The following is a 12,991-nucleotide window of genomic DNA, read 5'->3' as shown; positions in this document are numbered from 1 at the left end:
CATGTCAGCCAAGGTTGTAGTGTCGCATGACATGTCAGCCAAGGTTGTGGTGTCGCATGACATGACAGCCAGGGTTGTGGTGTCGTATGACATGACAGCCATGGTTGTGTTGTCGCATGACATGACAGCCAGGGTTGTGGCGTCGAATGACATGGCAGCCAAGGTTGTGTTGTCGCATGATATGACAGCCAGGGTTGTGGTGTTGGATGACATGACAGCCAAGGTTGTGGTCTCGCGTGACGTGACAGCCAAGGTTGTGGGGTCGCATGACATGACAGCCAAAGTGCATCCAAAACATGTTACTTCTCATATTATAACAAAGTGGACAGCCAAGGTTGTGGTGTCACATGACATGACAGTCAAAGTTAGGGAGTCGCATGACAAGACAGCCAGGGTTATCGAGTCGCATGACATGACAGCCAAAGTGTATCCAAAACATGTTACTACTCATATATAACAAAGTAGAGAGCCAGGGTTGCAGTGTCGCATGACATGACGGCCAAGGTTGTGGAGTCGCAAGATATGACAGCCAAAGTGTATCCAAAACATTTTACTGCTCATGTAGAACAAAGTAGACAGTCAAGGTTGTGGTGTCACATTACATGACAGCCAAGGTTGTGGAGTCGCAAGATATGAGAGCCAAAGTGTATCCAAAACATGTTACTACTCATATATAACAAAGTAGACAGTCAAGGTTGTGGTGTCGCATGACATGACAGCCAAGGTTGTGGCGTCGCATGACATGACAGCCAGGGTTGTGGTGTCACATGACATGACAGCAAAGGTTGTGGTGTCATACGACATGATAGCCAAGGTTGTGGTGTCGCATGACATGACAGCCAAGGTTGTGGAGTCACATAACATGACAGCCAGGGTTGTGGTGTCATATGACATGACAGCCAGGGTTGTGGTGTCGGATGACATGACAGCCAGGGTTGTGGTGTCGGATGACATGACAGCCAGGGTTGTGGTGTTGCATGACATGACAGCCAAGGTTGTGGTGTCGGATGACATGACAGCCAAGGTTGTGGTGTCGCATGACATGACAGCCAGGGTTGTGGTGTCGCATGACATGACAGCCAGGGTTGTGGTGTCACATGACATGACAGCCAGGGTTGTGGTGTCGCATGACATGACAGCCAAGGTTGTGGTGTCGCATGACGTCGCATGACATGAGAGCCAAGGTTGTGGCGTCGCATGACATGGTAGCCAAGGTTGTGTTGTCGCATGATATGACAGCCAGGGTTGTGGTGTTGGATGACATGACAGCCAAGGTTGTGGTGTCGCGTGACTTGACAGCCAAAGTTGTGGAGTTGCATGACATGACAGCCAAATTGTATCCAAAACATGTTACAACTCATATATAACAAAGTGAACACCCAAGGTTGTGGTGTCACATGACATGACAGTCAAAGTTAGGGAGTCGCATGACAAGACAGCCAGGGTTGTCGAGTCGCATGACATGACAGCCAAAGTGTATCCAAAACATGTTACTACTCATATATAACAAAGAAGAGAGCCAAGGTTGCGGTGTCGCATGACATGACAGCCAGGGTTGTGGTGTCGCATTACATGACAGCCAAGGTTGTGGTGTCGTACAACACGACAGCCAGGGTGTACCCAAAACATGGTATGACTTAAAGATGGTTTTCATCAAGTAATACGAGCTTAGTTGTGGCAGCTTAGACTTTAAATAATGTTACCATCAGCTGGATTTGAACTGACAACCCCAACAATGCTAACCTCTTGAACCTCTACAAGGCTAACTTTTTCAACCTCTACAATACTAACCTCTTGAACCTCTACAATGCTAACCTCTTGAACCTCTACAAGGCTAACCTCTTGAACCTCTACAATGCTAACCTCTTGAACCTCGACAATGCTAACCTCTTGAACCTCTACAATGCTAACCTCTTGATCCTCTACTATGCTAACCTCTTGAACCTCTACTATGCTAACCTCTTGAACCTCTACAATGCTAACCTCTTGAACCTCTACAATGCTAACCTCTTGATCCTCTACTATGCTAACCTCTTGAACCTCTACAATGCTAATCTCTTGAACCTCTACAATGCTAACCTCTTGATCCTCTACAATGCTAACCTCTTGAACCTCTACTATGCTAACCTCTTGAACCTCTACAATGCTAACCTCTTGATCCGCTACTATGCTAACCTCTTGAACCTCTACTATGCTAACCTCTTGAACCTCTACAATGCTAACCTCTTGAACCTCTACAATGCTAACCGCTTGAACCTCTACAATGCTAACCTCTTGATCCTCTATAATGCTAACCTCTTGAACCTCTACAATGCTAAACTCTTGAACCTCTACAATGCTAACCTCTTGAACCTCTACTATGCTAACCTCTTGAACCTCTACTATGCTAAACTCTTGAACCTCTACAATGCTAACCTCTTGAACCTCTACTATGCTAACCTCTTGAACCTCTACTATGCTAACCTCTTGAACCTCTACAATGCTAAACTCTTGAACCTCGACAATGCTAAACTCTTGAACCTCTACAATGCTAAACTCTTGAACCTCTACAATGCTAACCTCTTGAACCTCTACAATGCTAAACTCTTGAACCACTACAATGCTAAACTCTTGAACCTCTACAATGCTAACCTCTTGAACCTCTACAATGCTAAACTCTTGAACCTCTACAATGCTAAACTCTTGAACCTCTACTATGCTAAACTCTTGAACCTCTACAATGCTAACCTCTTGAACCTCTACTATGCTAACCTCTTGAACCTCTACTATGCTAACCTCTTGAACCTCTACTATGCTAACCTCTTGAACCTCTACAATGCTAACCTCTTGATCCTCTACTATGCTAACCTCTTGAACCTCTACAATGCTAATCTCTTGAACCTCTACTATGCTAACCTCTTGAACCTCTACAATGCTAACCTCTTGAACCTCTACTATGCTAACCTCTTGAACCTCTACTATGCTAACCTCTTGAACCTCTACTATGCTAACCTCTTGAACCTCTACAATGCTAACCTCTTGATCCTCTACTATGCTAACCTCTTGAACCTCTACAATGCTAATCTCTTGAACCTCTACAATGCTAACCTCTTGAACCTCTACTATGCTAACCTCTTGAACCTCTACAATGCTAACCTCTTGATCCGCTACTATGCTAACCTCTTGAACCTCTACTATGCTAACCTCTTGAACCTCTACAATGCTAACCTCTTGAACCTCTACTATGCTAACCTCTTGAACCTCTACTATGCTAACCTCTTGAACCTCTACAATGCTAACCTCTTGAACCTCTACAATGCTAACCTCTTGAACCTCGACAATGCTAACCTCTTGAACCTCCACAATGCTAACCTCTTGAACCTCTACAAGGCTAACCTCTTGAACCTCTACAATGCTAACCTCTTGATCCTCTACTATGCTAACCTCTTGAACCTCTACTATGCTAACCTCTTGAACCTCTACAATGCTAACCTCTTGAACCTCTACAATGCTAACCTCTTGATCCTCTACTATGCTAACCTCTTGAACCTCTACAATGCTAATCTCTTGAACCTCTACAATGCTAACCTCTTGATCCTCTACAATGCTAACCTCTTGAACCTCTACTATGCTAACCTCTTGAACCTCTACTATGCTAACCTCTTGAACCTCTACAATGCTAACCTCTTGAACCTCTACAATGCTAACCTCTTGAACCTCTACAATGCTAACCTCTTGATCCTCTACAATGCTAACCTCTTGAACCTCTACAATGCTAACCTCTTGATCCGCTACTATGCTAACCTCTTGAACCTCTACTATGCTAACCTCTTGAACCTCTACAATGCTAACCTCTTGAACCTCTACAATGCTAACCTCTTGAACCTCCACAATGCTAACCTCTTGAACCTCTATAATGCTAACCTCTTGAACCTCTACAATGCTAAACTCTTGAACCTCTACAATGCTAACCTCTTGAACCTCTACTATGCTAACCTCTTGAACCTCTACTATGCTAAACTCTTGAACCTCTACAATGCTAACCTCTTGAACCTCTACTATGCTAACCTCTTGAACCTCTACTATGCTAACCTCTTGAACCTCTACAATGCTAAACTCTTGAACCTCTACAATGCTAAACTCTTGAACCTCTACAATGCTAAACTCTTGAACCTCTACAATGCTAACCTCTTGAACCTCTACAATGCTAAACTCTTGAACCACTACAATGCTAAACTCTTGAACCTCTACAATGCTAACCTCTTGAACCTCTACAATGCTAAACTCTTGAACCTCTACAATGCTAAACTCTTGAACCTCTACTATGCTAAACTCTTGAACCTCTACAATGCTAACCTCTTGAACCTCTACTATGCTAACCTCTTGAACCTCTACTATGCTAACCTCTTGAACCTCTACTATGCTAACCTCTTGAACCTCTACAATGCTAACCTCTTGAACTTCCACAATGCTAACCTCTTGAACCTCTACAATGCTAACCTCTTGAACCTCTACAATGCTAACCTCTTGAACCTCTACAATGCTAACCTCTTGAACCTCTACAATGCTAACCTCTTGAACCTCCACAATGCTAACCTCTTGAACCTTTACAATGCTAACCTCTTGAACCTCCACAATGCTAACCTATTGAACCTCTACAATGCTAACCTCTTGAACCTCTACAATGCTAACCTCTTGATCCTCTACTATGCTAACCTCTTGAACCTCTACAATGCTAACCTCTTGAACCTCTACAATGCTAACCTCTTGATCCTCTACAATGCTAACCTCTTGAACCTCTACAATGCTAACCTCTTGAACCTCTACAATGCTAAACTCTTGAACCACTACTATGCTAACCTCTTGAACCTCTACTATGCTAACCTCTTGAACCACTACAATGCTAACATCTTGAACCTCTACAATGCTAACATCTTGAACCTCTACAATACTAACCTCTTGAACCTCTACTATGCTAAACTCTTGAACCACTACAATGCTAACCTCTTGAACCTCTACAATGCTAACCTCTTGAACCTCTACAATGCTAAACTCTTGAACCACTACAATGCTAAACTCTTGATCCTGTACTATGCTAACCTCTTGATCCTCTACTATGCTAACCTCTTGAACCTCTACAATGCTAACCTCTTGAACCTCCACAATGCTAACCTCTTGAACCTCTACAATGCTAACCTCTTGAACCTCTACAATGCTAAACTCTTGAACCACTACAATGCTAACCTCTTGAACCTCTACAATGCTAACCTCTTGAACCTTTACAATGCTAACCTCTTGAACCTCCACAATGCTAACCTCTTGAACCTCCACAATGCTAACCTCTTGAACCTCTACAATGCTAACCTCTTGAACCTCTACAATGCTAACCTCTTGAACCTCTACAATGCTAACCTCTTGAACCTCCACAATGCTAACCTCTTGAACCTTTACAATGCTAACCTCTTGAACCTCCACAATGCTAACCTCTTGAACCTCTACAATGCTAACCTCTTGAACCTCTACAATGCTAACCTCTTGATCCTCTACTATGCTAACCTCTTGAACCTCTACAATGCTAACCTCTTGAACCTCTACAATGCTAACCTCTTGATCCTCTACTATGCTAACCTCTTGAACCTCTACTATGCTAACCTCTTGAACCTCGACAATGCTAACCTCTTGAACCTCTACAATGCTAACCTCTTGATCCTCTACTATGCTAACCTCTTGAACCTCTACTATGCTAACCTCTTGAACCTCTACAATGCTAACCTCTTGAACCTCTACAATGCTAACCTCTTGATCCTCTACTATGCTAACCTCTTGAACCTCTACTATGCTAACCTCTTGAACCTCTACAATGCTAACCTCTTGAACCTCTACAATGCTAACCTCTTGAACCTCCACAATGCTAACCTCTTGAACCTCTATAATGCTCACCTATTGAACCTCTACAATGCTAAACTCTTGAACCTCTACAATGCTAACCTATTGAACCTCTACTATGCTAACCTCTTGAACCTCTACTATGCTAACCTCTTGAACCTCTACAATGCTAACCTCTTGAACCTCTACAATGCTAACCTCTTGAACCTCTACTATGCTAACCTCTTGAACCTCTACAATGCTAACCTCTTGAACCTCTACAATGCTAACCTCTTGAACCTCTACAATGCTAACCTCTTTAACCTCTACAATGCTAACCTCTTGAACCACTACAATGCTAACCTCTTGAACCACTACAATGCTAACCTCTTGAACCTCTACTATGCTAACCTCTTGAACCTCTACAATGCTAACCTCTTGAACCTCTACAATGCTAACCTCTTGAACCTCTACAATGCTAACCTCTTGAACCACTACAATGCTAACCTCTTTAACCTCTACAATGCTAACCTCTTGAACCACTACAATGCTAACCTATTGAACCTCTACTATGCTAACCTCTTGAACCTCTACAATGCTAACCTCTTGAACCTCTACAATGCTAAACTCTTGAACCTCTACAATGCTAACCTCTTGAACCTCTACAATGCTAACCTCTTGAACCTCTACAATGCTAACCTCTTGAACCTCTACAATGCTAACCTCTTGAACCACTACAATGCTAACCTCTTGAACCTCTACAATGCTAACCTCTTGAACCTCTACAATGCTAACCTCTTGAACCTCTACAATGCTAACCTCTTGAACCTCTACAATGCTAACCTCTTGAACCTCTACAATGCTAACCTCTTGAACCTCTACAATGCTAACCTCTTGATCCTCTACTATGCTAACCTCTTGAACCTCTACAATGCTAATCTCTTGAACCTCTACAATGCTAACCTCTTGATCCTCTACAATGCTAACCTCTTGAACCTCCACAATGCTAACCTCTTGAACCTTTACAATGCTAACCTCTTGAACCTCCACAATGCTAACCTCTTGAACCTCTACAATGCTAACCTCTTGAACCTCTACAATGCTAACCTCTTGATCCTCTACTATGCTAACCTCTTGAACCTCTACAATGCTAACCTCTTGAACCTCTACAATGCTAACCTCTTGATCCTCTACTATGCTAACCTCTTGAACCTCTACTATGCTAACCTCTTGAACCTCTACAATGCTAAACTCTTGAACCTCTACAATGCTAACCTCTTGATCCTCTACTATGCTAACCTCTTGAACCTCTACTATGCTAACCTCTTGAACCTCTACTATGCTAACCTCTTGAACCTCTACAATGCTAACCTCTTGATCCTCTACAATGCTAACCTCTTGAACCTCCACAATGCTAACCTCTTGAACCTTTACAATGCTAACCTCTTGAACCTCCACAATGCTAACCTCTTGAACCTCTACAATGCTAACCTCTTGAACCACTACAATGCTAACCTCTTGAACCTCTACAATGCTAACCTCTTGAACCTCTACAATGCTAACCTCTTGAACCTCTACAATGCTAACCTCTTGAACCTCTACAATGCTAACCTCTTGAACCTCTACTATGCTAAACTCTTGAACCTCTACAATGCTAACCTCTTGAACCTCTACAATGCTAACCTCTTGAACCTCTACAATGCTAACCTCTTGAACCTCTACAATGCTAACCTCTTGAACCTCTACAATGCTAACCTCTTGAACCTCTACAATGCTAACTTCTTGAACCTCTACAATGCTAACCTCTTGAACCACTACAATGCTAACCTATTGAACCTCTACAATGCTAACCTCTTGAACCTCTACAATGCTAACCTCTTGATCCTCTACTATGCTAACCTCTTGAACCTCTACAATGCTAACCTCTTGATCCGCTACTGTGCTAACCTCTTGAACCTCTACTATGCTAACCTCTTGAACCTCTGCAATGCTAACCTCTTGAACCTCTACAATGCTAACCTCTTGATAGTCTACAATGCTAACCTCTTGAACCTCAACTATGCTAACCTCTTGAACCTTTACAATGCTAACCTCTTGAACCTCCACAAGGCTAACCTCTTGAACCTCTACAATGCTAACCTCTTGAACCTCTACAATGCTAACCTCTTGATCCTCTACTATGCTAACCTCTTGAACCTCTACAATGCTAACCTCTTGATCCGCTACTGTGCTAACCTCTTGAACCTCTACAATGCTAACCTCTTGAACCTCTACAATGCTAACCTCTTGAACCTCTACAATGCTAACTTCTTGAACCTCTACAATGCTAACCTCTTGAACCACTACAATGGTAACCTCTTGAACCTCTACAATGCTAACCTCTTGAACCTCTACAATGCTAACCTCTTGATCCTCTACTATGCTAACCTCTTGAACCTCTACAATGCTAACCTCTTGATCCGCTACTGTGCTAACCTCTTGAACCTCTACTATGCTAACCTCTTGAACCTCTGCAATGCTAACCTCTTGAACCTCTACAATGCTAACCTCTTGATAGTCTACAATGCTAACCTCTTGAACCTCCACAATGCTAACCTCTTGAACCTTTACAATGCTAACCTCTTGAACCTCCACAAGGCTAACCTCTTGAACCTCTACAATGCTAACCTCTTGAACCTCTACAATGCTAACCTCTTGATCCTCTACTATGCTAACCTCTTGAACCTCTACAATGCTAACCTCTTGATCCGCTACTGTGCTAACCTCTTGAACCTCTACAATGCTAACCTCTTGAACCTCTACAATGCTAACCTCTTGAACCTCTACAATGCTAACCTCTTGAACCTCTACATTGCTAACTTCTTGAACCTGTACAATGCTAACATCTTGAACCTCTACAATGCTAACCTCTTGAACCTCTACAATGCTAACCTCTTGAACCTCTACTATGCTAACCTCTTGAACCTCTACAATGCTAACCTCTTGAACCTCTACAATGCTAACCTCTTGAACCTCTACAATGCTAACCTCTTGAACCTCTACAATGCTAACCTCTTGAACCTCTACTATGCTAACCTCCTAAGTCATCAGCTTACTTAACTCGTCTCACTAATAAGTCTTTCCCTTTCAGCTGGACTTTGACCTCTCTAAAGTAGCGCTTTCCAGCGATGAAGAGTTTCATGTCTATGTCCGAGTGATGGGTGAGACAGCCTTCCTTTTTTCCTTGAGCACAGTGAGAGCTACTCAAATGGGAGGGAGGGGAGGAGGGAAGAGGTGGGAACATGGCGCCTTGAAACCATGTGACCTGTCATCAGCCAATCACAGCGCTCCATGGAGAGAACTCTCTTTGTACGACTCTCTTTATATGCGGCACTGTGTTTGATGGGAGAAGAGCAGCAGTTGAAACCCGAATCATCCCATACAGGTTCTTCCTGATGACTCCATTTTTGTTTTTCTGCGCTCCCCCTGATACTCCGGTGCTGTATTTGGTGAGTTATTTGATTAGGAATGTACTCACAGCATCTTATCCGGTAATTTTGATCCTCATTGAAGTATGATCTGGTATTTATACATCAAGAATATGCTGTCATTCAGAAACGATACCAAGCTACTCGGTATCGAAATGCGAATGTTAAGGATTTCATGGATTCCATTGAAATTGGGGAGAAATTAACTTGGTAATCGGTGTAAAAAGCAACTTCCTGTTTGTGACTATTTCATGACTTGACACTCGCTTTGCAAGGACATTAATGCATTTGACGTCATTGAAACCTTACAACAGCAGTTGTTCCGTGTTGTAGATAAAATAATTAAACTCCTTCCTGATGTATTATACATTTATAACTATGAATGATGCGGCCTATAAAAAGCAATGACAAATTCACCACATGACAATGACCTCACAGCTTTCTTCTGGAAATAGGAAGAATAGACCTGGCTCTGATGTGTGCTTTGGGGCCTAAACTTTAGGCCAAAGTGCACCCAAAACATGTTCAGCACTCAAACACGGTTTTCTTAGTTTCTTAGTTGTTCCATAAGCTGAAGCATTTACCAATAATGGATAAATTAAAGCATTTTGGAGTAACCTGTTCGAGTTGAAATTTTATTTGATTGTAATCCAAAAATGCAAGGATAACAGCACATAGTATACCACGGTCTCCTTAAAGTGCATAAAGGATTGTGATGACCGGTGACGGAAGAAAACAGACCGAGTATGCTCCAGGGGAAGATGGATTAACAGCGGGCAGGACGTGCCCTGCCCCGGCCCCGAGCTCAATGGCGGCTGTTACTCCGTGATTGGCAACTTGATCGGGTGATGACGATCCCTTTTCTTCCATTGCTTTTGGGCTGGCCAGAGGCATTCCAGAGTAAACAGTGTATGGAGAAGGCAGTGTGTGATAACCTGGAACTGGGGATGAAATGAAAAAAAATTAAGTAAATAAAAAGCACAGAAACAACAACAACAACAACAACATGCATTTTAGGCCATTTTCCCTGCTAGCGCGGGGGTTGGCCTTGTGGTCCCCATGACAATCTTCTCCATCTTGCCCTATTTTCTGCATCTCTCCTTGTTAACCCCCTTGCCCGCATTTCTTCTTCCACCATCTTTAGCCAAGTCTTTCTCGGTCTTCCCCGTCCTCTACTTCCTTCTACATTCATTTCCGTCACTCTTCTCCACCAGTCACTTTCATCCTTCCTCAACACATGACCAAACCATCTCAACCTGTTTCAAGCACAGAAAGCAATTTGCAAATTCAAAGATCACAAATGCTGAACATATTCTCAACACCAGAATGAAGCTCTCTCGGTAAGAAGCTTAAAGTCATGACATCAAGACCAACCTCATCTCCATCTCATCTGCTCCATCATTTGAACACCTGGCTTTAAAACTCTCTGGTCACACGCAGTCAGTCATGGCTGTCGTCTACCGCCCTCCCAAACCACACCCATCATTCCTGTCTGACTTCTCCTACTTTCTGACCCAGCTATGTTCCCTCTCCCCCTCAATCCTCCTCCTTGGTGATTTCAATATCCACATGGACTCCACTGACTCCACAATAACCACTGACTTCACTGATTTACTCACCTGCTTTAACCTCACTCAACATGTCGACTTTCCTACCCATATCCGTGGTCACATTTTGGACCTTGTCTGCTCCACTGGATTAAATTTGCACCATCTCTATGGCTCCGACCTCACCCTCTCTGACCACTTAGCCATCACTCTGACCATCAACATCCCCGCCCCAACACCAAGGCATTATCGCACAATCAACTTCCGTAAGCTAAACGCTCTTTCACCTACCTCATTCTCATCCACCCTCTCTGAAAAAATGTCCACTTCTCCCTTCATTGACCTCCACACCCCTTCCGACCTCACTGACTACTACAACCACACTCTCTCCTCCTGCCTTGACCAGCTTGCGCCTGCAAAAACCAAAACAGTTTCTTTCACCCATTCTGCTCCCTGGTTTACCCCTGAACTCCACCTGATGAAAACTCGTGCTCGCCAACTTGAAAGACTCCGCAATAAAACGGGTCTCACAGTTCACTCCCAAGCCTACAAGGACCACATACAACACTACAAAGATGCCCTCTCCCGCGCCCGCTCTGCCTACTACTCTCAAATTATCCACTCTGGCTCCGGAAACCCAAAAGCACTCTTCTCGACAATAAACAAACTCCTCCGCCCCCTGAACACCACCACCCAGTCATTCACAGTAGACAACTGCATCTCCTTCCTCTCTTTCTTCCAACGCAAAATTGACAACATCTACAACAGCTTGACCACCGCCGCACCCGCTCCCCCTCCAACCACCTGCCCCCCCTTGTCCTGCCATCCCCTGTCTCGGTTCTCCCCAATCTCTCCTACTGACCTCTCTGAACTCCTCATAGGAATGAAAACTGCCACCTGCACTCTTGACCCCATCCCCTCCAGCTTTGTCAAAGCCTCCCTCCCTGCTCTCTCTCCACTTATCATTGCAACAATAAACTCCTCCCTGTCTACAGGCATCGTCCCACCTTCCCTCAAAATTGCTGCTGTTACCCCCATTCTAAAAAAACCTGGTCTAAACCCTGACACCCTAAACAACTTCAGACCCATCTCCAACCTACCCTTTCTGTCAAAAGTTTTGGAACGCGCTGTAGCCACTCAACTCAAACATCATCTCTCTGCCAATAACTTGTATGAAACATTCCAATCCGGATTCCGCTCCAACCACAGTACTGAAACTGCTCTCCTCAAAATCACCAACGACCTTCTCCTCTCCTCTGACGCTGGCAACCTCAACATTCTCGTCCTCCTCGACCTCAGCGCTGCCTTTGACACCATCGATCACACTATCCTCCTCACCCGACTTGAATCCACCTTTAACGTCACCGGCACTGCCCTCTCTTGGATTAAATCATACCTCTCTGACAGATGCCAGTTCATCTCCATCAATAACTGCAAATCCCCCACTGCTCCCCTCCCCCAAGGTGTCCCCCAAGGTTCAGTTCTTGGCCCCCTCCTCTTCATCCTTTACCTGTCCCCGCTCGGTCACTTAATCCGCCGTCATGGTCTCCAATTCCACTGCTTCGCCGATGATATCCAGCTTTTCATCTCCACCAAGTCCGTCTCCACCGACACCCACTCTATCCTGACAAACTGCATCACTGAAATAAAATCCTGGCTTCAAATCAACTTCCTCAAGCTTAACTGTGATAAATCTGAAATAATCATCATTGGCCCAAAAACGCTCACAAAATCCACCCATAACTTTGCCCTCAACATCGACGGTATCCCAGTATCCACCTCCCCTCACATCCGGAATCTTGGCGTCATCTTTGACCAAACCCTTTCCTTCGACAAATACACTAAACAGATCACAAAGTCAGCCTTCTTTCACCTGAAAAACATTGCCCGTCTCCGCTCATCCCTCTCCTCCACGGCTGCAGAAACCCTCATCCACGCCTTCATCACCTCCCGTCTGGACTACTGCAATAGCCTCCTCTATGGTTCACCCTCAAAAATCACCAATAAACTCCAATACATTCAGAACTCCGCTGCCCGTCTACTCACTCATTCCCGGACCCGTGACCACATCACCCCCGTCCTTTACAAGCTTCACTGGCTCCCCATCCCCCAGAGAATCCAGTACAAAATCCT

At 44.1% G+C, this 12,991-nt stretch overlaps 1 protein-coding gene across 5 annotated transcripts in view; it reads right to left on the bottom strand.

The window, feature by feature from the left end:
- Nucleotides 1-12,991, bottom strand: part of LOC137425719 (RNA-binding protein 47) — a 215,055-nt gene that overhangs the window by 43,079 nt on the left and 158,985 nt on the right. For 4 of the 5 annotated variants that reach the window (XM_078777025.1, XM_078777027.1, XM_078777026.1 and 1 more), the window contains one exon: nucleotides 10,053-10,252. In XM_078777025.1, the coding sequence (XP_078633151.1) occupies nucleotides 10,053-10,252 (200 nt within the window). Of the gene's footprint in view, nucleotides 1-9,932; nucleotides 10,253-12,991 lie in introns of those variants that run through there. The other variant, XM_068114444.2, reaches the window with a different exon arrangement.

The sequence above is a fragment of the Myxine glutinosa genome, chromosome 4 (assembly GCF_964187855.1).
Source record: "Myxine glutinosa chromosome 4, kmMyxGlut1.1, whole genome shotgun sequence".
NCBI lineage: Eukaryota > Metazoa > Chordata > Myxini > Myxiniformes > Myxinidae > Myxine > Myxine glutinosa.
This window is presented reverse-complemented; position numbering and strand designations above follow the sequence as displayed.